Raw genomic sequence first — 25,373 nt, forward strand, 5'->3', positions numbered from 1 at the left:
TTTCAGAGTTAATTCTATCATCAATTTATTTGGATTAAAGACATGCAAAAGTGACAGTATCTGATGATATTCAAAATGTAACACTTAAACATGGCATTCCATTGAGACTCAGTCGTTATGTAGGACTTGCATACTTGGACTTGTATATATATATATATATATATAAAAAGGCGCTATGATTATCAGCCATACAAAGAGACAACAACAAAAAACTCTGGAGTAGAAAAAAAGAAAAAACAAGCACTTCTACCCAGAAAGTACCTTTTATGAGGTTAAAACTTCCTCTGTGTGTACCATTTTACTACAACCATTTGATAGTCTGCCTATTTGTGAGGGTCTTTGAAAGGGACTGCTTTCTAAGACCAGGAACCAGAACCATTCTTGAAATCTCTGAAAATGACAACCAAATATTTGTTTCCATAAACCCTGGCTCCGTTCAGCAGTACAAAGACAGTTTACAAAGGCCATTTTTTAAAGCATACAGTACATAGTACATTAGAGAAAAGCTTTCAGAATTCCTTGGTAAGCACTACTTAAAAAAAATAATAATAAAAAAAAGAGATACATCTGATCAACTGTTTCAAACATTTGAATCCTTTTAAAGGCCTTTAAATGGCTTTAATTCATTTTAAAGTTATATTTTTGCTTGTGTCCCAGTGGATTTCATGTCCTTATGTTGGTCATTTTAATGGTGTGTAAAGCATACTTGAAAATATTTTCTGGACAGTCATGAGAAGCCTTCTTAGAGCTTAACCAAAGGCCTTCCAGCAATTTGTGGGAACATTTAAAGAAAACTAACAGCACTCGAAAAAAGAATAAGCCAATTCTTTTCACCCCGAAACAGTCGTTCAGAAGGCCAGATCCGTGTTGCGGTTAATACCACACAAAAAAAAAATGGATTTTGAAGTCTGCTATGCAAGACTTCCTACCCTTCCATAAACCCTGTTCCTACCGTCAAGAACAAACACTAACTCTAAAGAGCTGCACTGATACAGTAAACTACATCTCTGTCCGTCACAGAGCAGAACTCACAGTTATCACGTGATTACAAACCTCTCAGCATTTATTCCTTCACCGTGCATCAGCGGTTACATCCTTCATTACATCACATCCACGAAAAACTCACTGGGGTTGCCCATGGCCAGGTGGAACGACTGCCTGGAGGCAGTGAGCTCAGGTGGGACGGAGCCCAAATCTCGGGTCGGAGGAGCTCCAGGAGGACCACCTGGAGTGCCTGAGGCCATCAAGGCATGGTGGGGCGGCAGAGCAGGGGCTTGTGGGTGTGGGGCTCCAAGTGCTAGATGTGCGTGCTGTGGCACCATCATCACCATCATCGGGTTGTAAGGGATTGGGATTCCAGGCGGATACGGGGTGAGGTGAGCGGACGGGACGCGATGATGCGAGCGCTGGCTCGAGCGACTGTGTTCGCTGGGCGTGGCTGAGCCGTGGTCTCGTCTCAGGCCGCTGCGAACCGAGTAATCTGATTCGCTGCCGCTGCCAGAGCGCGAGTCAGCCCCGCCCCCGCTGGGAGATTTATCGTCACGTACGCTGCCACCCACCGTACTGCCAGATACACTTTTACTTCCCCTTCTCTTCTCTCCATCACTGCGTGTGGAGCCACTGCTGTGACTCCCTGAGAGAGAGAGAGAGAGAGAGAGAGAGAGAGAGAGAGAGAGAGAGAGAGAGAGAGAGAGAGAGAGAGAGAAAACAACAGCTGTTAATATGTTCTGTGGACACAGAAACCTCTTTTCACAGGGCAGCTGGAAACAATGCTGGAATGATATGAGAAAAAAAACGACGCCATCGTTCTTCTTCGTATCCCTGTGTATCAAACGTTGAGGAAGATCTGGAGCTGAAATTCAGATATGGTAATGTGTGTTTGGTTTCTGACACAGGCTGTAAGCTGTAGACCAATCAGAACAGACTTGGCCATCTGACCAATAAGAGAAGAGTAGCTCTCGGAAAGGAGGGGTTTGGAGAGACTGAATCTTCAAAAGTACCGTTTCAGACTCATTGAGAAATGAGGTGATGTAATGTATATAATAAGAAAATTAATGTGTTTTTGACTTTCAGTGCATGTAAATTTGTTGTAGGAGCAAAATTAGGAACCTTTAAAATAGCATAAAAGGGGCACTTTAAAGTGTTTTAAAGTGTACAAGTCGGAATGTAAAAAATATATATATGATACTATTTTACTATTATGTAAATTAAAATAACATAAAACAATAAAATGTATTAAATACGAATAAAAATAAATATTTTAACACATATTATTCAACGTTTTCTCACAGCCTTAGTTCCTTAATAAAAATCAATGGACAAACACCACAGTTTAAATGTTTAGTGTCAGTAAGGTTTCATTTACCGTTTTTGAAAGAAGTCTCTTCTGCCCACCAAGACTGCAATTATTTAACCGAATATACAGTAAAAACAATAATATTGTCAAATATCATATCAATATAAAATAACTATTTTCCATTTGAATGTATATTAAAATGTAATTTATTCCTGTGATGGTAAAGCTGAATTTTCAGCATCATTACTCCAGTCTTCAGTGTCACATGATCCTTCAGAAATCACTCTAATATGATGATTTGCTGCTCAAGAAACATTCACTATAAGCAATGTTGAAATCAGTTGTGCGGCTTAAAATTTGAGGAAGCAATGATCGAGATTCTTAATGTTTAATATTTTTGTAATAATTGCTTTAATGAGCTCATCGTTTCAGTCTAATTGAATAAATATATGAGCTAACTGCATGATTTGTATTATCTTAAAACTGTACATTTCTAAATTGTAATGTAGGAACCAGCTGTTTTGAAATATGTATTGTGAAAAGTGCAATACAAATAAATGTGAATTGAATGAGTAGAAAAGTAAAAAAAACAGCATCTATTTGAAATAGATTTTTATAACTATATAAAAATCTGCATTGCCACTTTTGCTCAATTTAATGCATTCCTGCAGAATAAAAAAATCTTACTGACCCCAAACCAATGAACAGTAGTGTACGTTGACTTTGACTTTATTGACTATTACATTTCCATATATTTGTGTCGAGTACGTACACACACACACACACACTGAGGGTGAGCTGGTTACCTTCGCTGTGCTGGCTGCCCGCGCTCCCCGGGCCGTAGCTGTAGTTGGAGAGCTCATGGTAGGGAGGCGGCTGGGTGGAATAAGGGTGAGGGTACTGGTACGTGAAGGAGTGGAGCAGGGGCCACGGGGTCGCCCCTGGCAGTGGAAGAGGGGCCAGAGTGTCCTGGTCTGAAGCACCACTGGATCCATCGTTATCGTTAAGAGACAGGTTGGCCATGTCTGAGAGGAAAAAGTAGTGAGAGTCTGTGTAAGTGAAAAAGAACATATTTCTTGTGTATTCCTTCTTTAAAATATTATCTACAGTAAAAGAAACGCCGGTTCTACTTACAATTTTCACAGTTACTAAAGTCTCCAAATATGTAATAACACTGTTCAGAGAAGGTGATCTTGTTAACTGTATGTCTGATGAAACCAGCCTTTAGTAGGTTACTGGCATATTTACGAGCTTCCCGTCTGTCTTGAAACCCTTCGAGGTGATGGTACAACCACTCAACCACATCTGAACCTGTACACACACAATCATAAAGCCAGAGATAAACAAACATGAGATTAAATTTAAGGCACATTTGCCTCAGTCATTTTTTCAGTTTATTTGGGAACAGCTGCTGCGTCTCAATTCACACTCAATCCGTCCTAAATAGTAATGTTGTGATGTTGTGACCAGCTGACTGGCTTGGTTCATGGCTTATATTACTCTTTAACGAAGACTATTTTAAAATGCCTATGGGAAAAATGAATGAAAAAAAAAAACTTCCAGAACTAGCGCTGCTGAAAAAGGGCGGCCACTGTTACACTATTGTGAAATTAATTCAATGAAATATACTTTATTGTCCCTTACAGGGAAATTTGCAGTGGACTCAATAGCCAGCATTTCAACAGAACCTGGAACATTAAAAATTACATAAAATATTCATACACACCGACCATACACTTACACATAAGAATAGCTAGACTTCGCTAATCCACGTTCAACAATCTGATTGATACTGGCATGAAACGGTTATGATGAAGTAGTATGTCTCAAAGCTTGCCTACTCTTCTGCTAGACACTCAAAAGTACGTACTTTTTCTTCCCAAAAACAGCACATACTTTAAGGCCAATTGGGATGCAGCAAGTGTGTAAAAACAGTGTCAGGTAAAAGTGAACAACTCTCTGACCTAGGAAGGCATTGGGAATAGTGATCTTCAGCCACATTCGGTCTCTGACCTCCAGACCGGACTCTGGAGACGCCATGGCCTTCGCAACAGATGCCATGTCAGAGCGAAGAGACAGGTTAAACTCGTCAAAGCCTACAGACAGAGAAACAGAGTTAGAGTAATGGGGCTAAGAGAGAGTGTAGGCTACTTGATGAGTAAAGGATGAGTAACAAGTAGGGCTGTGAAAACAATTAATCGTGATTAATCGCATCCAAAATAAAACTTTGTTTACATAATATATGTTTGTGTACTGTGTATAATTATTTTGTATATATAAATACACACACATGCATGTATATAAGAAATATTTGCTAATATATACTGTATATATATATAATTTGTATTATATATAAATATTTTATATATAAGTAACAAATTTGTCTTAAATATATACATGTATGTGTGTGTTTATATATGCAAAATAATTATACACAGTACACACACATATATTATGTAAACAAACTTTTATTTTGGATGCGATTAATCGTTTCACAGTCCTAGTAATAAGCGCAATGCTTACGTTCAGTTTCAGTGACAGATGAGCTGGAGGTGATCGTGCTGCTTGGGTAGGATGGAAACACCCCTGTGAGAGCCACCGAGTGGTTGATCCACGCTGCTGGGTCTATGGGCCGGATTGGCTCATCTGACAGAGAACATGGGGAAGGATGATAGATAGACAGATATCAAATATCATCTCATCATCATTAAAAACGAAATTTGGGATGGCAAGACTTTTAAATGTTCTTGAAAGAAGTCTCTTCTGCTCACCATGGCTCATTCATTTGATAAAAAATACAGTAATACTGTTAAATATTATTACAATTCAAAATAACTGCTTTTGATTTGAATATACTTCAAAATGTAATTTATTTCTGTGATGCAAAGCTGAATTTTACTCCAGTCTTCAGTGTCACATGATCCTTCAGAAATAATTATAATTTGATGATTTGCTGCTCAAGAAGCATTTATTATTATTAATGATGAAAAGTCTTGCTGGTTAATAGTTTGTTTCGAAATTCTTTAATGAATCGAAAGTTCAAAAGAACAGAATTTATTTGATTTTTTTTATAACAATGTCTTTACTGCTACTTTTGATTTAAGCATCCCTGCTGAATACAAGTATTTATTTCTTTAAAAAAAAAAATACAATCATACCAACCCCAATTTATTGGGTCTAATACATTTTATGTAATATTACAGTTACATAGTTATTTATATATAATATTAAAATGAGACTTACTGCGTGGCAGGGTGAAATAGCCTTGAGGAGCAGGATCCCAACATTTTGCCACAGTCAGAGTGATGGGTCTAAGAGAATTAAAGAGGTATTATAACATTGCTGGATATAGGCAATAGGCCCGTTCACACTAAGAACGATAAATATATTAGCGTCAACACCAGCTGATGATATTGTTCTGTTTATTCTAAGCGCATGCCGCATTTAAGTCGTCCGCCGCTTTAAATGCTCGAGCTCTTTAAAGCAGGATGGATTCTGATTGGCTGTCAGTGTAATGTGCTATAATGTCAATGTAATGCGACACTACTGTACTCTTATTGTAATGCTCCCTTCAAGTCATGTCAGAATGACTGCATTTAAAACATAGCATTACATTTATGGGACAAGTACATATAAACAGATTCACAATGTTATATTGACCAGTGTGACCTGTTTCCACCAGAGAGATTTTCTTTGAGTTGGGGGATGTGAAAATGTATAGATGGATGCCTGGATAGTTGCCGTTGGTAGCGCAACAGTGATAAAATACATTGCTAAACCTCCAATTACACCACTAATGTGAACCTTTTTCTCTTCATTGTATTGTACCTGTTAAAAATATTTATTGTTTTTGTCAGGAAGCATAAAATAAATAAATATGTGATATTCCAGGACGACAAGCTTAGAATGTAATACTGGTTGAAATGTGTACTGCAGTCAAAATTCAAAATATTAGAGAGTTTTTTCTCCCGCCCCCTCCTATTTAGACTGGACGCTCACACGGGTTGCCAGATTAAAGACATGCAACAGGAATTAGAGCAACTGACAATGGAAGGCGACAAGCCTTACACAAAGTTAATGAGCTAATTGATCCGTGTTTTAATATGCCTCTGGACATAAAGATTTTAGATGGATGCCGAGGCTTTTTAGGTCGGGTAGAATCTGCAATCTCTGACCCAGTTTGTTAGGCTGTGTTTTCCATTGACTGGCAACCTAGATGTGGAAATACTATTATGTAAATTGGCAGCGGGCGGAGTCACAGAGACCAAAACGAAGACTGGCATTCTGACAAGGAAAGCAATTTTCAAAGTAGAATAACTGGCTGTTGCATTTTTTTTTTTTTGAGAAACATGCATGTGAACTTAGTATGTTTCCTAAATCTCTGTTAAAATATGGTATGTTTGTGCTTTAGTATCGTGGGGGGAAAAAATTACATGCAGCACCATACCTGGTCCCCCTGAAGAGAATAATTGTATCCCTTAAAACTAATTTTTGATCGCCAATATCACATATTTAAACATTTATTTCCTTGAAAGTTTTTCCCCCTCATGCCTTTAAATAGTTCGAATGTAACTCTACACCCTTGCCTCATTTAGTATATGCGGTTCTATGAATATGCAAATTAGCCCCGCCTCCACTCACTCACAACAGCTCTGAGATCCACTCCTTGACGATCACATGTTGATCTGATTGGTTATAAGGTAGTTTGTGACGTCAGAAACACCAGCGTTTTTAAACCGCGTTTTTAAGACTCTCTTTGCTTCACTGCAGTTTTAGGGAGAAAATACTCAGCAATGGTGTTGACTTATGAATTTGCACATGATTTGTCTTAAAGCACATTAAAAACACCACATAGACATACAGGTCCTTCTCAAAAAATTAGCATATTGTGATAAAGTTCATTATTTTCCATAATGTAATGATAAAAATTAAACTTTCATATATTTTAGATTCATTGCACACCAACTGAAATATTTCAGGTCTTTTATTGTTTTAATACTGATGATTTTGGCATACAGCTCATGAAAACCCAAAATTCCTATCTCAAAAAATTTGCATATTTCATCCGACCAATAAAATAAGTGTTTTCAATACAAAAAAAGTCAATCTTCAAATAATTATGTTCAGTTATGCACTCAATACTTGGTCGGGAATCCTTTTGCAGAAATGACTGCTTCAATGCGGCGTGGCATGGAGGCAATCAGCCTGTGGCACTGCTGAGGTGTTATGGAGGCCCAGGATGCTTCGATAGCGGCCTTAAGCTCACCCAGAGTGTTGGGTCTTGCGTCTCTCAACTTTCTCTTCACAATATCCCACAGATTCTCTATGGGGTTCAGGTCAGGAGAGTTGGCAGGCCAATTAAGCACAGTAATACCATGGTCAGTAAATCATTTACCAGTGGTTTTGGCACTGTGAGCAGGTGCCAGATCGTGCTGAAAAATGAAATCTTCATCTCCATAAAGCTTTTCAGCAGATGGAAGCATGAAGTGCTCCAAAATCTCCTGATAGCTAGCTGCATTGACCCTGCCCTTGATAAAACACAGTGGACCAACACCAGCAGCTGACATGGCACCGCAGACCATCACTGACTGTGGGTACTTGACACTGGACTTCAGGCATTTTGGCATTTCCTTCTCCCCAGTCTTCCTCCAGACTCTGGCACCTTGATTTCCGAATGACATGCAAAATTTGCTTTCATCCGAAAAAAGTACTTTGGACCACTGAGCAACAGTCCAGTGCTGCTTCTCTGTAGCCCAGGTCAGGCGCTTCTGCCGCTGTTTCTGGTTCAAAAGTGGCTTGACCTGGGGAATGCGGCACCTGTAGCCCATTTCCTGCACACACCTGTGCACGGTGGCTCTGGATGTTTCTACTCCAGACTCAGTCCACTGCTTCCGCAGGTCCCCCAAGGTCTGGAATCGGTCCTTCTCCACAATCTTCCTCAGGGTCCGGTCACCTCTTCTCGTTGTGCAGCGCTTTTTGCCACACTTTTTCCTTCCCACAGACTAATAGCTCGTTTAGAGACCCTTTTCATGATATGCTAATTTTTTGAGATAGGAATTTGGGGTTTTCATGAGCTGTATGCCAAAATCATCAGTATTAAAACAATAAAATACCTGAAATAATTCAGTTGGTGTGCAATGAATCTAAAATATATAAAAAGTTTTAATTTTTATCATTACATTATGGAAAATAATTAACTTTATCACAATATGCTAATTTTTTGAGAAGGACCTTTATAAACAACATTAAAAGCTTGATTTTCACCACAGGGGGACGTTAAGGAAAATGCTCACAGACTCACCCTGGTTTGTGGACGATCTCACGGAGCACCCTGACTGCATCATCATTACTCATGTTCTCAAAGTTGATGTCGTTCACCTGCACAGAAAAGAAAAGAAACATTAGAGCCAGTAATCACAACAGAACCCTGCAGCGGTGAAAGTACTGATCTCTTGTTTAGAGGTAATTACTATAGAAATGTTCCTAATGTTCCCAATGCCTTGAAGCTGGGTGTGGTCTGAGTACATGGTTTCAGATTTTAATGCAAAGCAATTGCGTTCAAATTAAAACTCACTCATCTGACTGGCTGGATGCCCATCGAGTAGAGATTATAATGTGCAGGTCTCACTTTGTGCCTGATTTCCTAGCACTAATCACTTATTTTCTACACTCTTATAAAAAATGTAAAGTTTAAATGAGGTTCTATATAGAACTCTAGGATTTATGGAAAAAAGGTTCTATGAAAGGAGAAATGTCTGACATGATTGCATAATACTTTCATGTTTAATGGGTTATTTCATTTTTTTATACTCATAAAGTATGTTTACAAGGTGCTTAATACATAAAATTGTATTAAAATTAAAAGTGAATTAAAACAAAATTCATTAATTAAAATGAAATCCATAAAACGATCCAATGATGGGAACTCCTAAAAGGTTATATATAAATGAAGCGCCTGACAGAACCCTTTAAGGTTCTATATAGAATATTTTCACACACACACACACACACACACACACACACACACACACACACACACACCTGCAGCAGCATGTCTCCAGGTTCAATGCGTCCGTCTGCAGCTACAGCTCCTCCCTTCATGATAGAGCCAATGTAGATTCCTCCATCTCCTCTCTCGTTACTCTGACCCACTATACTGATGCCCAAGAAATTATACTTCTCTATAGGACACAACAAACAAATGGAGTATGGAGCACATTATGAATTTATACATCATCAATAGCAGGAAAAAAATGCATAATATATAAACAGCGCAGAAAATATCCCGGAAGAACAGGTAAGGATTGGCACTGACCCATGTTAAGAGTGACTGTAATAATGTTTAGGGACATGGTTGAATCTGTCACACTGCTGAAAGAGGAAGCCTACAATACAACACAAAGAAAACTCAGTAAAAAAACGACAACTAATTGTTCAATTGCATCAGATGGTTGTTTCATACCCTCTCCAGGCGTGGGCGCTGTTTCCTGCGTCTGCGATGGCGTTTGAGTAATCTAGACGCTGTGCTCTGCTCAGTGGAGCTGCTGAACCTGATCACACACATTTAGTCACATAAAATAAACACTCATAATCAAAGTATCAAACTAATTTTGCTTCATGATCAAGGTTTTATTATACAGGACATCAAGTCGCAGCCCTACATAGTAAAAACTAAAACATTTATTTTGTTTTTTTTTAAATATCTCTTGAATTTTATAGGTTTCATGCTCTTAACAAACAAAAACTCACTGCGTAAAAGAATGTTTATCCTTATTGCAAAATAAACGTCTATTTAAAGTGCTTTTTTAAAATTTGACCTTTCATGCAGTGTGTAATATCGCTGTTTGTGAAAGTAAAAGGTCTGCAAAGTGTAAAGGTCAAAGTGCACAACAAATAAAGTTATTGTCCCCTAAAAGAAAGAATTGATTCTGAACTGCTAAAACTCTTCGGCTGCCCGCAAACAACGTCTACTTCGACCCTCAAACACTGTAGTTGTAGCTGAGACTGGAAGAGTTTGGTTCGTGTTGTTCATGTCGAGAATAATCCACTTTGATGCACTTCTGAAAGACTCGCGCTGGAACTGATGCTATCGTTCGTATCACTGTGTAAGTGCTGATGAAGATCCGGAGATGAAGTTAAGATATGGTGATGAGCGTCTAATTTCCAACAATCGCTGTAAGTGATCGACCAATCACAACAGAGTGGGTTGTCTGACCAATCAGAGCAGAGTAGACTCTCGGAAAGGAGGGGTTAAGAGAGACCGAATCTTCAAACAAACCCTTTTCAGACTGTTTGAGGTGACGTGCACTGTATATTATGAGAAAATGAAAGTGTTTTTTGACATTGGATGCATGTAAATCTATTGTAAGAGCAAAATTTCAAACTTTAAATTTCCCTTCTCATGGTAGCAACTGCCTTTTGTCTTCTACTATGTGCAAATATCTTGCTATGCATAATATTATTTGCTTTTCCGTATGCAACCCTATCAGAACAGATCTGCAAGTATGCAACCCATTTTTAGATTGTGACCGACCAGTTGAGAACCACTGGACTAAAACCAAACTAAAAGCAAGCACAGATGCCTATACACACTTTATTTCAGTCCAATAATTTGATTCAGAGCACAGAAATAAAACATTACACACACAATCTAAAAACTACAGATTCGATTGAAGTGGACTTCAAGTATAAAACAATCAAGCAGACTGCGCACTCTGACCTGCTCATGGTGTCATCATCATCTGAATCACAGAAGCTTGTGGTGTCCAGTTCACTGCTCATCACGGTGGTGGCACTCTCATACCCAGCCAGGTGTCTGTCCATACGGGACTGCCCATTCATACGCGGCCCTGAAACTGAAACAGCACCAAAATGAACACGGACTGCTTTCTCAACGTACTGAAATACTGTTGAATTCACAGTAATTATTAGGTCAAACAGCAACAAAGGAGACTGAACTGACCGTGTTGCTCTATGCTCTCTCTGGGTCGAGGTCTCTCTCTCCTGAAAGACACGACTGACTCCGTCTCTGTCTGATCATCTAAGGACTCCCGGCTGCCTGTAGTGTTGGGACTAAACACACACACACACATGATGCAATGCTTCACATTCAAGACACATCTGTACATCTTTGCAAGCTGAGTGAAACTTAATTTTTTAAAATCCAGCTGCCTCTAGAAAACCAATCTCATAAAGAAAAAGTGCAAGAGAGTCACACTGAAAACAAAATCATATTCTTAATCAGTTTTTTTAACCTGATTACTTTTCTTAACAGTTATTTTCATTTAACAGCTTATATTCCACTGTTACATGTCAGACAACACAAACACTTCATGGTTTTAGGCAGTTTCTACACAAAAACATATTGGATTACCTTGTGGGTGTCATGCAAAGGTTTTACACTACTGTTCAAAAGTTTGGGGTTGGTAAGAAGTTTATGCTTATGTCCCTTATGCTCACAGTTTCATAATTGATTAATTCTGCAAAATTAACGGATATTTTCCTGTGAAGCTGGTTTACTGAATACTGTATAATGCACTATAGAAACAAACAAAAAGTTTATGCATCATATTTTAAAAGCATTTCTTTGTAATCCTTAAAGTTGCAGTAAGTGATTTCTGAGAAGCGCTGTTGAAAGTGGATCTGACCGAGCAGCACAACACACTTGTAACTAATCAGCAGTAGGGGGTGTGTCCACTCATGTAGGGGGGAGGAGAGTGAGCATATCAGCAGTAGGGGGTGTGTCCACTCATGTTGGGGAGGAGAGTGAGCCAATCAGCAGTAGGGGCCGTGTCCACTCAAGAAGACAGAGGAGAGAGTGAGCCAATCAGCAGTAGGGGGCGTGTCCACTCATGAAGGGGGAGGAGAGTGAGCCAATCAGAAGTAGGGGGTGTGTCCACTCATGTTGGGGAGGAGAGTGAGCCAATCAGCAGTAGGGGGCATGTCCACTCAAGATGACAGAGGAGAGAGTGAGCCAATCAGCAGTAGGGGGTGTGTCCACTCATGAAGGGGGAGGAGAGTGAGCCAATCAGCAGTAGGGGTTGTGTCCACTCAAGATGACAGAGGAGAGAGAGTGAGCCAAACAGCAGTAGGGGGTGTGTCCACTCAAGATGACAGAGGAGAGAGAGTGAGCCTATCCGCAGTAGGGGGCGTGTCCACTCAAGATGGCAGAAGAGAGAGTGAGCCAATCAGCAGTAGGGGGCGTGTCCGCTCGAGATGACAGAGGAGAGAGTGAGCCAATCAGCAGTAGGGGGCGTGTCCACTCATGATGGGGGAGGAGAAAGAGTGAGCAAGAGGGAGATTTGAAGACTGTAGAAAGAGAGATGGCTGAGAGACATTACAAAAGAGAAAAGCTCAGAGGAATATCACTGGGAAAAGAAGGATTATGATCAGACAAGAGCTTTAGGACCGCGTTAATAATAGAAAAGCTTTCCAGCGCTGGAGAGACCACAGCGGGAAAGCCTGAAAACGGACGCCAAGGTTACATTATTTTTGCTCCATACGTGAGTAACATTGGTTTTACTCTGTTTCACAGAATCAAGATATACTGTTGTTTTAATGTGAGCTTTAGTAACAGGACAGTTTTGAGACTCACTGTTTGTCTGGAGCTGCAGCTGGCAATCAAACGCTTGTATTTATTTACTCTTGTGAACTTTATGTAAATTTTTGGTTCTAACATCCACTCTTGGATTATTTGTTTATGCATTTTGGGTGTGGAGCACTGAAGTGAGGGAGGTGTTTGTTTGGGCTGATTTCAAATATCAACAGTGTTTCTCAGAAATCGGTTACTGCACCTTTAACCAGGATGTCTGATGATATTTCACATATTTTGACTTATCTATGATACAGCTTGGAAAAGCAAATAAACAAAAAAAGTAAGTGTTCCTTCAAGGAAAGCTGTAAAGTTAGTCACCGACTGAGTACTGCTGCAGACCGTAACCGCAAAATGACATTCATGGCAAGAAACAGAGATGCAGATTAACATACTGGAAGGAAGGGGGTCTGGAGTCTCCGATCCCCCCCGTCCTCTCGGCGGGAGGTGGAGGCAGGGGAGGAGGGGGGGGTGAGGGCTGAGACGGGACCTCTACTGGAGGGGCAGGGGGTTCGGCTGCAGGGGTATCTGAGGACACCAGCTTACAGAGAGAAAGAAGATTGAGGTAAGAGTGAAATGTGATCCATAAAAAAAAAACAAGGAACTAAAAGGGACTATAGGAAAAGATCTTATGACCACAAATTATTTTTTTTACCCGACATATACTCTATTAGAGCTCGCTGAAAAGTGTAAAACTGATCACACAATGCTTCAGGTCAAACATATCCAGTGTCTGGGTTTTACGTAAGAATAATTTGAATGAAGAGTTTAAGTTGGAGAGGTAAATGTCTGACAGTGAACAGGAAGAGATAAAGCCTTTTAAAAAAGCTCAAATAGAACTGCACACACGTAATGGAAAAGTCATCGACAATCTGCAACAAAACACAGTATGCTAAATGTTAGTCAAAGTCATATACTTGAGAAGAGAAAGAAACTTCAGATGTACAGTATCATTGCATGCCCTTTTCCTTTCTTCATGCTAATGGATGCTAGGTTATTGTACACTCCCTCTCAAGGGACCTTGAGCCATCCTGACAGTGGTCTACTATTTCCATCCCAGTGGGTCTGGTTTCGTCCAGGCCTTTTGACTTAAGCACCTGCTTTTCTTTGAGGGCTTTTAGACGAGACTGGATTTCAGTCTCCGTAAGAAGGGCCTGACACACACACTTAGTGCTCTTTAAAGATTCACTGTGACATAAATCAAAACAGGCCTGTTACATGTCACTACAGGGATGAGGAGCTTCGGCGGAGCTCAGTCAAGTGGTGCAGTTTGCACTCATAAAACCGAGAACTGTTATGGCACCATATGAAATCTCAGTAAAACAAATATTGTTTGGGGAGGGAAAAAATACTACTGACTGAGTGACAGGGAGAACTGGAACAGGAGCAGTTGTTTTCTTACCCAGGAGACAACTCTTCCATTGAAGCATGGCAGCTTGGCACTGTCGTCTGAGATCTCCTCCTTCACCACCCTGAGCAGACACAGTTATTCAAGTGAGACAAAATTAAAAAGGAACACATATTTCCATAGATAAATACATACATATTCCTGTGGTTTCACAGACGAGGCTTAAATCTAGTCCCAGACTAGAATGCATGTTTGAGCTGTTTTAGGCCCCGTCCACACTACTACGTTTTAGTTTAGAAACGGAGACCTTTTACTATGTTTGCACCTCCCGTCCAGACTAAAACGGCAAAAACGAAGACCTAAAACGGAGAAGTTTAGAAACGCTGCCGACCCCGTTTCGCGTTTTGAATCTCCGGAGGGTGTTTTAGTGAAGACGGGTCAAAACGGAGGACTTTAGAAACGATGACGCAGAAGCTCATGCTCGGCTCCTTGATTGGGTGTCATACAACGGAAGAAAACATACAACAACAGCCTGGACTACTAGTTACGTTAGTGCAAAATTCTGCATTTTACAATGCTATAACTGCCTACATGCACCGGAGGCAAGCTATTATTCGAGCGTTCTGTGACAATTCCCGTGTGCAGAGGCGATATCGACCGTACATGGAGCGTCGGATTTGGGTTAAGCCGGGAAGAACCAGCGCATGGTGGGATAATTTTATCAATGAAGTTGTGGTTCCTGAGGTATGGTGCGAAAACATTCGAATGTCCAGATCGGCACTTATCAACCTCAGCGAAATCCGAGGAATAGCAGAGTCCGTCTATGGAGAGTCTTGGCACTTCCTATTAGCCCCGTTGTATATCATCTTGGTTGCAGTTCCATTAGAATTCCACTGGAGGTGATCGAGGGCGAGTGCAGAATGAATGGGAGTCTATGGAGCTAGACGGCTAAATGTATCCCTTTCTCCTGCTTGTCGTTGAATCAACGTAGATTTTATTGTTCATTCCGCAAGTTCAATATAGATTATAGACCAAAAGTCGAATGAACGAGTACTTAGGCTATGTCCTTTCGATTTACAGGTTAGGTCGTTGTTGGCCGGAACACGCTAGCATTCTGCTATTATGTGACGTCATCACATTTTTGAACGGATTTTTAGAACAGTTAAGTGAACTTAAAAATGCAATTTTCAGCTGAGTGTATTATCTTGGCCCCCCCTTTTGAATGCAACTTTCAAATTACTTGACAAAAAATTACATCCTGAGAAAAGTGGATTTTCCCATAGACTCCCATTCATTCTGCACTCGCTTGCGAGTGCCCCCGCATGGACAGAGTCGTGTTACTGCAGCCCATCCAGAAACCGGAAGTAACCAGACAGTGCCAATTCTCCCCTTATTAGACATTCTCTGGGAATAGTCAATCTGAGTCCTGTTTACACCGGCACGCGCATGCCCAGTGTAGGTGAATGGGCACGTGGACCAGTCGTTTTAATGTGGACGGAGATCAATTCTAATACGCAGCTAAAACGCTGGTGTGGACGGAGATCTTATTCATTTGAATTCTCCGTTTCTAAACTAAAACGCAGTAGTGTGGATGGGGCCTTAACTGAAAGCATCTTGCACTGACATATCTTTAAATACTATAAGTGTCATTGTTATCAAGATTCACATCAGTAATTGTTTTTTTTTTACTAAGGCACATTTTTAAAAGCTACTTAAATGTCCTAATTGAACTAAGGCCTAATCCTGGTTTAATCTAAGCCCTGTCTGTGAAACCAGGCCTTAGGTTCTTTTGACTTTACTTAAGCCATAGAAAGAATGTATATTCTAGATTTTTACAATTTATGATGAAAACATGAGTGGCACTTGCAAAACTTACTGTCACGATGCCGTTTAATATATATTTTTTATGTTACAGTGCCACTATTATGCTATTTTAAAGGTTCCTAATTTTGTTTTAGAGGTCTCCTACACTAGGTTGACATGCATTCAAGGTAATTTTCGAAAAAGCATTACAGGGGCACTTTAATGTTTTTCTCCAAGTGTCTATGACATTCTGGTCCCTGGCTCTGTTTCCTCCTAAACAATATGACTATGGACATTTTCTGACTATTTTAGAGAAAATTCCATTAAGTTTGACCACCAATAACACTCACGTCTCATCCACAAGCCACACTACCTGAGGTGAAGTCGTGTCTGTAGAACAACAACAGGGCTCGACAATAAGACTTTTCTTTCTGTTTACTAATTGGGCTAGTAGTAGTCACGGTCGGACCATGTATATTTTCATTAATTGTTATGTTTTCTTTACAATATGCAAGATGGAAAATATACAGCTAGCTATAATGTAATTCCATAAATTCACAAACACACTTTTGCACAAAAATGATGGCATATGCACAACATACACTACCATTTAAAAGTGTGGTCAGTACAAAATGTTTTGTACTGATTTTTAAAAAAAAAAGAAATTAATACTTTTAATCAGCAAAGACTGATCAAACATGGCATTAAAGATGTTACAAAAGATTTCAAATAAATTTTCAAATGAAAACATTACGTATATCATCTCCATTTAAACTACAAAAATGCAAATTGCGAAAACATTGACGTCATGCACGTGTATCACATATTCAGTCTATAGGCCCGTAGTTTCTTTACAAAGTGACATCGCCAACTACTGGCTTCGCATGAATAATACAGCGTTTTTAGTTGGTTTTGCGGATCCGTGTGAATGGGGATCATTTTGACAATGTTGTCATCTGTACGCGACAAACGCAGAGGAAATACGTTTTCATTTTTAGTACATCGCTGTCATGTAAACATATATTAAAATAGAAAACCTTTATGTTATGTGTAATAATATTTCATAAAAAAAAACATTTTTACTGCATTTGTAATCAAATAAAGCCTCTGAGTGAAGAGACTTCTTTAAAAAACATTAAAAAATCTTACCAACACCAAACCTTTGAACAGTAGCATACATATTCTGATGCTTGCAAGGCTCATCACAAGACATTTTTTGCTAATCCAACAAAATCTCAGCTATGTTAGCCAGATACAAGATTATCTTGTTGACTACTCAGCAGAATTGGCAATGCCATAACAATGTATAATATAGCACAGAAAAACACGTTTAAGTTTGAAAGGCATACAAATGGATGTAATCCTACTGAGCCCTCAAAGGTTGCCAAAGTTTAATAATTAGGGTTAAGATCTGAATATGTATCAGCAGTAGTAATAGTGATGCTTGCCTTAGGAAACTATTAGTTATAATATTACATAAATATTAAATGACTTGTATTTTTCTAAGGCCTGGTTTCATAGACAGGGCTTACATTAAGCCAGGATTAGGCACTAGTTTAGGAAATTTAAGTAGCTTTTATAAATGTGCCTTAGAAAAAAACTTTACTGGTGTGAATCTTGAGACAAAACAATGGCACTGACTGACATATTTTAAGATATGTCAGTGCAATTTGCTTTGAGTTGAAAGAGCTCAAACATGCATTTTAGTCTGAGACAAGGCTTAAGTCTTGTCTGTAGTGTTTTTCATTTTCTGAATGTGCACAAACAATTGCCAATTCTTCTGCACCAAACAAACATTTTGACTAGATGATGCAACTCTTCAAAAATTTCACAGAGCACTTCCTAAAAGCAAAGCTCTCCTGGCGTCTTAACGCATGTGAAACAATCCCACCCCCAAACCCTCTAATGACGCTAATTAAGCCCAACATCTGTACTTGAAAAACAACCCTTGACCTCTAACACGGCCCACATTAACACACACACACACACAAACCACAACCTCTCATGAAAACCTGCTTTCAACAAAAGCTCTTACAACAGAATGAGTTCTGGACGTATTAAATCTGCAGACCATGTTACAATTTGGCTTAGAACCCATCTGGATATTTATTTTAATTTGGATGATTTGCACTTACAAAGTCTGAGAACCAAGGTAAGAGGAATAAAGCCAGCCTGGAATCTGGTCTGTACTTTTAAGGGGATGTAAAAACAGCAGAGAGAATGTAGAGGGGCCCTGGAGAGACCGAGGGGTCCCCGGCTCCTTTCTCTCTCATTCACTCTCTTTCTGTTGATTCTATCCCAGACACTAAGCAAATGGCCCGTCTCCAACCTCCAACCATATCCCTCCCCAAACATCTCCTGCCACACACAGTCAGACTGACAGCTGGCTCTTCACACTGCAGCATCACGACGCTCTGCCCCACTCCACTGCCGTATCCGCTTACATCCACATCCAACGCCGTTCAACAATAACACACACACGTCCACCCTTACCACAATAACAGAAACTGACGAGACATCCACGGCCCTTCTTCCAAGGTAGGAAAGAAGAAAAGATCAAGATTTCGCTTTCACAGTAAAATCTACAATAAAAACAGATCTCAGCAATGCGTTTACACCTAAATAGACCTAATTCATTATTAAAACTTAGACTGTCATAAATCTTGAATGCTTTGGAGTACAGATTTAAGTTTGGTCTCTTTTTAAGACAACACTTGGCAGATTATTGCTGAAGTGAAAAAGTGAACTTATGCAAAATGCACAAAAATAGAATTTTAAAGGGATTGTTCACCCAAAAATGAAAATTCTGTCAGTATTTACTCACCCTTTCAACCTCTATTTTTCCAACCCCGTAAGACCTTGGTTTATCTTCGGAATACTAATTAAGATACTTTTGATTAAATCTGAGAGCTGGATCACTCCTCCATAGGCTTCTAAGGGATTGACACTTGTTTCCCGAAAAGTTATTAAACACATTGTTAAAATAGTCCAAGAGACTACAGTGGCTCAATCTTAAGTTTATCAAATGACGAGAATACTTTTTGTGCGCAAAAACAAACAAAAATCACGACTTTATTTCAACTATTCATTTCCTTCTCTGTGGGCCTCGAGTCAGTTCACTAGTGTAATGGCGTAAGCTTCTGTTGTTGTACCCGCATCACCCACATGACCAGCGTCGGCCAATAGTGAGCCTACGTGTGACGTTGTGGTACGCAATCATACTAAGTTAACTGACTAGAGACCAACAGAGAAGGAAATGAATAGTTGAAATAAAGTCATTATTTTTGTTTGTTTTTGCGCACAAAAAGTATTCTCGTCGCTTGATAAACTTAGGATTGAGCCACTGTAGTCACTTGGACTATTTTAACAATGTCTTTAATGACTTTTCGGGGCTGGCAAGTTTCAATCCCTGAAGAAGCCTATGGAGGAGTGATCCAGCTCTCAGATTTAATCAAAAATATCTTAATTCCTGTTCCGAAGATGAACGAAGGTCTTACGGCGTTGGAACAACATGAGGGTGAGTAATTACTGACAGAATTTTCATTTTTGGGTGAACTATCCCTTTAAAATTGTATATTTTCCAAAACATGTTTTACTCTTAAACTGTGAGAAAATCAAAGCCATCAATCTAAACTAGTTGTGTTCCATATTTGTGGTTGATATCTCAAAAAATTTGCTTCCAGTAAGATTTCGTTTGGCCGCAGTACCAAACGTTTCCACTAGATAAAATTCGCTCATTTTTGACCGCGACCAATACTGTGACTTTTTATTCAGGACCATTTAACTTTTTCAAATCATTTCCATGATTTTTTTTGTAAAAAGCAAGTGCCAAAACCATTTCCAAGATTCACACCATTCCGATTAAGTAAAAAATTCTAAAAACACATATTTCTAATAATTTTAATTCAATACTGACAGCACAAATAACAGCACCAGAGGATTAAAAATGCTAATTTGCAAATCGCCTGTAAAACCATGTTCGTTTCATTTTTCTGATGTAAATTGGTCATTGTTAATGAAAAAGACAGAACAGACCCTCTGCGGTTTTCTTGTTTTATACCACATTCTTTATATGTATATTTTCTACACATATATTGCTATACACTACCATTCAAAAGTTCGATAAGTTTACTTAAACATTTTTGAAAGTAGTCGCTTCTGCTCACCAAGGCTCTATTTATTTGATCAAAAATACAGTAATAATCGCAACATTGTGAAATATGATTTCCATTTCAAATAACAGCTTGCCATTTGAATATTTTTCAAAATGTAATTTATTCCTCTGATCAAAGCTGAATTTTCAGCATCATTACTCCAGTCTTCAGTGTCACATGATCCTTCAGAAATCATTATAATATGATGATTTGCTGCTCAAGAAACATTTCTTATTATCAATGTTGAAATCAGTTGTGCTGCTTAATAGAGAGCCGAAGTTATGACGTCACTTTGTAGGCCAAAACGCGGAAGTGAGTTCCGGTTCCCTCGCCCTAAAGTCTATGGGTTTTTGCTATATCGCCTGAAATAAGGTCTGTGGTTAACAAAGCCTCTAAATATTTTCATTGTTGATCTATGACATAAAACACACCAGTTATAACCTGCTTGTGAGTTTTTAAACTTTATTGTGTCTGCTTGTGGTATTTTAAACTTTATATAGGCTTCAAAATGTATAAGTTTTGGATTAACTTGTAAAGATTAGCTTGATAGACAAAACGTGTAAGGGTCACAACTCTTCGTTGAACACAGATCTAATTATTTGCGATTTTCCAAAAGTCTATGGGGAAAATGCATAGCTTTTCGATGGAGGGAACCCATGCGCCGCTAACTTCCGGGTTGTCCTTCAAAGAGACGTCATAACTTCGGCACTCTATATATTTGTGGAAACCGTGTTAGCTTTTTTCTGGATTCTTTGATGAATATAAAGTTTAAAGGAACAGCATTTATTTGAAAACATTATGGTATAACATTATAAATGTCTTGACTGTCCCTTTTGATCAACTTAATGTGTCCTTGCTGAATAAAAGTATTAATTTCTTTAAAAACCCAAAAAATCATACAAGTCTAAACTTTTGAACGGTAGTGTATATATTATAGCAATCAAATTAATCATTATAGATATGATAATCGTCATGAAACCTGAAATTGTTGACATTGTTGCAACCCATTAATTTGCATTTGCGTCAGTGACTCAACATTTATAGTGCTTCAGGTGAATGTCTTTGATTCATATCTATGTAAACATAAGTGTAAGCTGTCAAACTGATGGACTTTTTACAGTCAGATGATAACCTAATTTGCAAAGATTACCGCAGACATTCCTGTAGCATCTGGATAATGCATAACTGACAAGTACGTGGCTGAGATTTATTGGCTGGTATTCTGTCCATGGCAGGACGATTCAGGCCAAATATGCGGTCTGAGACAAAGAACTCCACTCTTTATTAAAAAAAAAGGCCGGCAAGACAGCAGTGGGACACTAAAAACTTGGCATGTATGCAAAGAAGAGAGGGAAAAAGGATGAGGATTTCACTACATGATGAATATGACCTACCTAATGTTTAGGTAGAAGACAGAACGCCAACAAATTATACATTACCATTCAAAACTTTGAGGTCAGTAAGATTTTATGTTATTGAAGTGGTCTACTCTCAGGCGCATTAATTTAATCAAAAATCCAATAAAACGTAATATTGTTAAGTGTAAGTGTTTCCCAGTTGAATATATTTTAAATTGTAATTTATTCCTGTGATACAAAGCTGAATTTTCAGCATCATTACTCCAGTCTTCAGTCTCACATGATCTTAATCAGAGCAGTTTCGGAATTTTACAATTTTGTGCTGTTTTTCTGTTCAAGAAACATTTATTATAATTATCTATGTTAAAACAGCTTAATATTTTCGTGGAAACCATGATACATCTTTTTCAGTGTTTTTTGATTAATAAAAAGTTAACAGCACTTATTTAAAATGGAAATCTTTAGTAAAATATTTTTGTAAATGTCACTTTTGACCAATTTAATGTGCCTTTGCTGAATAAATCATACATGTCTTTTTTTTTTTTACACGGTGGTGTAGGCTACATTAAAAACTGAAAGATTTAGATAAATTAGGCTATATATCTCGCATCAACCTGGATTTGACTATATTGAATTCAAATAATAGCAATCAAGGTTATAATAAACAATCCATATAGACTATCAAATAATTACCTATAAAGATACGCTTTCAATGTTATATCTGTACTATATAACACAACTAATATGGACAAAGTATTTTTTAATTAGCCTATACCAAGTCGGACCACTGATAGGCTACACTCTCTCGAGACATTTGGAAAGTTACACAGTTACTTTGCAGTGATGGCCTGATACGATTAGACCACCCAAACCTTAGCAAGCAGTTACAACAACATCTGACACAATATACACAAATATTCTTTTCCTACAACACGAAGAAAGCGGTTTTTGTTCTGGCATTTCGTGCACATCTTTGTGTGTTTCAACTTACCCGAAGTCTTGGTCCATAGACTTGAAGAAGAATTTGTAGTTCGGTTTGTTCAAGACTTGTTTAAAATCCAGCAGAGTGATTTTCTCAGCCGCTATGGGAATCTTCACCAAGTACGGCGTCTCCTCTTCGTCAATGTGATAAATTATTTTAGTCTCCGCCATGTCTCCTGACTCAATTTCCCGTTGTTCTACGAAAGTATGGAAGAGGCAGCGGCTATCCTGCTAATGTTAGCCAGCGCTCCGGAGAAAAAGGGGGTTGAGGAAAGTCGTCTCTAGACCACAATACTACTATCCAATAACACTGCCCAGGCCAGCGCATCCAGCATAAACAAAGAAAAACAGCGCCTAACTTTAAGTGTCTCGAACTCTCAAAAGTCTCATGCTTTTGGTTTGTTAAAACACACTTAGCCTACAACCAGCCAAACTTCAACAACATTCCTCCCCCCTACAAAAACACATGGGAGATTTGGAATAGTTCTCTCCGGCGTGTGACGAAAGAGAGGCGCCCGCCGCTTGTACTGGGGCACGTCCATACGAGTGTTTAGTGGTAAGCTTCTAGTGGTGGGAATTTTGATTCACTCCATTGACTCGAATCTTTTAAAACAGTTCAGTAAAAAGATTCATTTCACTGACCCTTTATGAAGGTTAAAAGGATTGTTCACCAAAAAAAATGAAAATTCTGTCATAAATGTAGGCCTAGCCTACTCACCCTCATGTCCTTCCAAACCCGTTACTAAACTATCCTTCATCTTCAGAACACAAATGAAGATCTTTTTGATGAAATCTGAGAGCTTTCTGTCCCTCCATTAACAGCTACACAACTACCACTTTGACGCTTTAAGAAATTCATAAAGATATTGTAAAATTAATTCATATGAATTTAGAGGTTTAGTCCAAATTTTATGAAGAGACTCGATCGCTTTATATATGAAGAGATTTAATTTAGGCTTTTGTTCACATTTAAACATTGATCAGCGAACACAAACAAGCTCAACCGAACCTGCTGGACGTGTGAGAACAAACCTCACTGGTTCTTGCAGAAGCTCAAAGTGCTGCGTAACACGAAAATTAAACTCGCTGGTTCTCGCACGTCAAGCGAACATGCCTAAACACATGAGTACAATTCATAGTTTAGTCATCTCTTTATGAACTTTTTGAAACGGAGGGAAAGAAAGCTCTCGGATTTCATCAAAAAGACTTTCATTTGTGTTCCAAAGATGAAAGAAAGTCTTACGGGTTTGGAATGACATGTATAAACGTTCATCAACTCACATCACAGTTGTGGTAAACGGAAGCTAAAACATGTTAGCTTGACTTGCGAGAACCAATGAGGTTCATTTACGTGTTACGCATCACGTTTGAGCTTCCGCAAGAACCAATGAGGTTCATTCTCCTGTTACGCATCACATTTGAGCTTCAGCAAGAACCAATGAGGTTCATTCTCATATTACGCATCACGTTTGAGCTTCAGCAAGAACCAATGAGGTTCATTCTCGTGTTACGCATCACGTTTGAGCTTCAGCAAGAACCAATGAGGTTTCTTCTCGTGTGTCAAGCAGTTTCTGGCTGAGCTTCTGTTTGTTTGCTGATCAATATTTAAATGCGAATAAAACCCTAAATTAAATATATCCATAAAGAAATCGAGTCTCTTCATAAAATTTGGATTAAACTGCTCAATTTATATGAATTAGTTTTACGATTTCTTTATGAACTTTTTGAAGTGTCAAAGTGGTAGTTGCGTAGCTGTCAATGGAGTGACAGAAAGCTCTCAGATTTCATCCAAAATATCTTCATTGGTGTTCCAAAGATGAACAAACGTCTTACGGTTTTGGAAAGACATGAGGGTAAATAATGACAGAATTTAAATTTTTGGGTGAACTATCCCTTTAAGCCAGTAGGCGGCAACTTGTTGTGTTATGAAAGAGTCATTGAATTATTCACTTGTTCAAAAAATTTTCCATTGTAAACATCAGTGCTGCTCCAGCCTGGCTCATATTCAAAACCAACTCAGTAAATGGGGCGTGTTCATTCAGTAGGTCGAACCTATTATATGTTGTTCCAGGATCCACAAAATATGTTTATCCAGGAAGATGTCTGACTTGGCAAGATCACGATGACCCCATAGAGCCAGGCACAGGGTTTTGCCAAATCATTTCAGTTCAGAGCTTTTAAGAGGGCAGTTATTTGGTTAGGATTTAAAAAGAGAAAATTAAATTTATAAGGATTTCTTTTGAGTTTATATTGCTTTTATAAAATTATTATTTTCTTTATTTAATTTGAGTAATGACATTATTCTACATAATGATGAGGTTTTATGTCATTATGTAATATAATGACATCACCACGTAATTACAGCACAATATCATTTAGCAACTTTAAGAAACAAATTGACCTGCCTCTAGCAACTTATATTAAAAGTTAGCAGCGAACGCCAAATCTGAATCAGATCATGAATATAAATGGTAACAATTCTTTCAAAAACTATTCTTTTTCATTTATTTCTACCGTTTAAATAATACTGAAAAAACATTTACTAGACTATAATACATTGTGTATATGAGTTTTACTGTAGATAGGCCTATTTCATTTTCTAACAAATTATTCTCAAATCATTGTGAGTATACTTTAGTTTCTCATTTTTACAACATGCCACATGTAGCATGACAAACCCTGGGTTATGGTCTTTTCCTGGGCAAATTTGGTGGCAATGTTGAATATTTGTAAACAAAATTTTAAGATTTGTGTATATACAGAAATTGACTTAAAAGGGTAACAGTATTCATCTCTTATTGTATATGCAAATATCAGGACCCCACTTCTAGGACCGCATTTC

At 38.5% G+C, this 25,373-nt stretch overlaps 1 protein-coding gene across 1 annotated transcript; it reads right to left on the reverse strand.

Moving 5' to 3' along the window:
* dvl2 (dishevelled segment polarity protein 2) lies at window positions 1-23,130 on the reverse strand. Its single transcript, XM_077227686.1, has 15 exons — window positions 22,542-23,130; window positions 14,290-14,359; window positions 13,283-13,428; window positions 11,259-11,368; window positions 11,016-11,151; window positions 9,759-9,846; window positions 9,612-9,681; window positions 9,338-9,477; window positions 8,598-8,674; window positions 5,540-5,607; window positions 4,820-4,942; window positions 4,261-4,392; window positions 3,431-3,607; window positions 3,103-3,321; window positions 1-1,633 (listed from the first exon to the last, which is right to left on the reverse strand). Exons 1-15 carry the CDS (start codon window positions 22,700-22,702, stop codon window positions 1,101-1,103), a joined length of 2,250 nt encoding a protein of 749 aa, XP_077083801.1. The 5' UTR covers window positions 22,703-23,130; the 3' UTR covers window positions 1-1,100.
* Window positions 23,131-25,373: the final 2,243 nt, after the last annotated feature.

Source organism: Siphateles boraxobius, unplaced genomic scaffold (genome assembly GCF_051911475.1).
Source record: "Siphateles boraxobius isolate OS27281-9 unplaced genomic scaffold, OSU_SipBor_1 130, whole genome shotgun sequence".
NCBI classification, from domain to species: Eukaryota; Metazoa; Chordata; class Actinopteri; order Cypriniformes; family Leuciscidae; genus Siphateles; species Siphateles boraxobius.

Coding starts and splice junctions, on each gene's coding strand:
- dvl2 (XM_077227686.1), bottom strand. CDS start 22,702: ATGGCGGAGACTAAAATAATTTATCACATTGACGAAGAGGAGACGCCG. Junction 9,847..11,015: donor GATGATGACACCATGAGCAG/GTCAGAGTGCGC, acceptor GTGTGTGATCAG/GTTCAGCAGCTCCACTGAGC. Junction 8,675..9,337: donor CTGGAGACATGCTGCTGCAG/GTGTGTGTGTGT, acceptor TTTTCTGTGCAG/GTGAACGACATCAACTTTGA.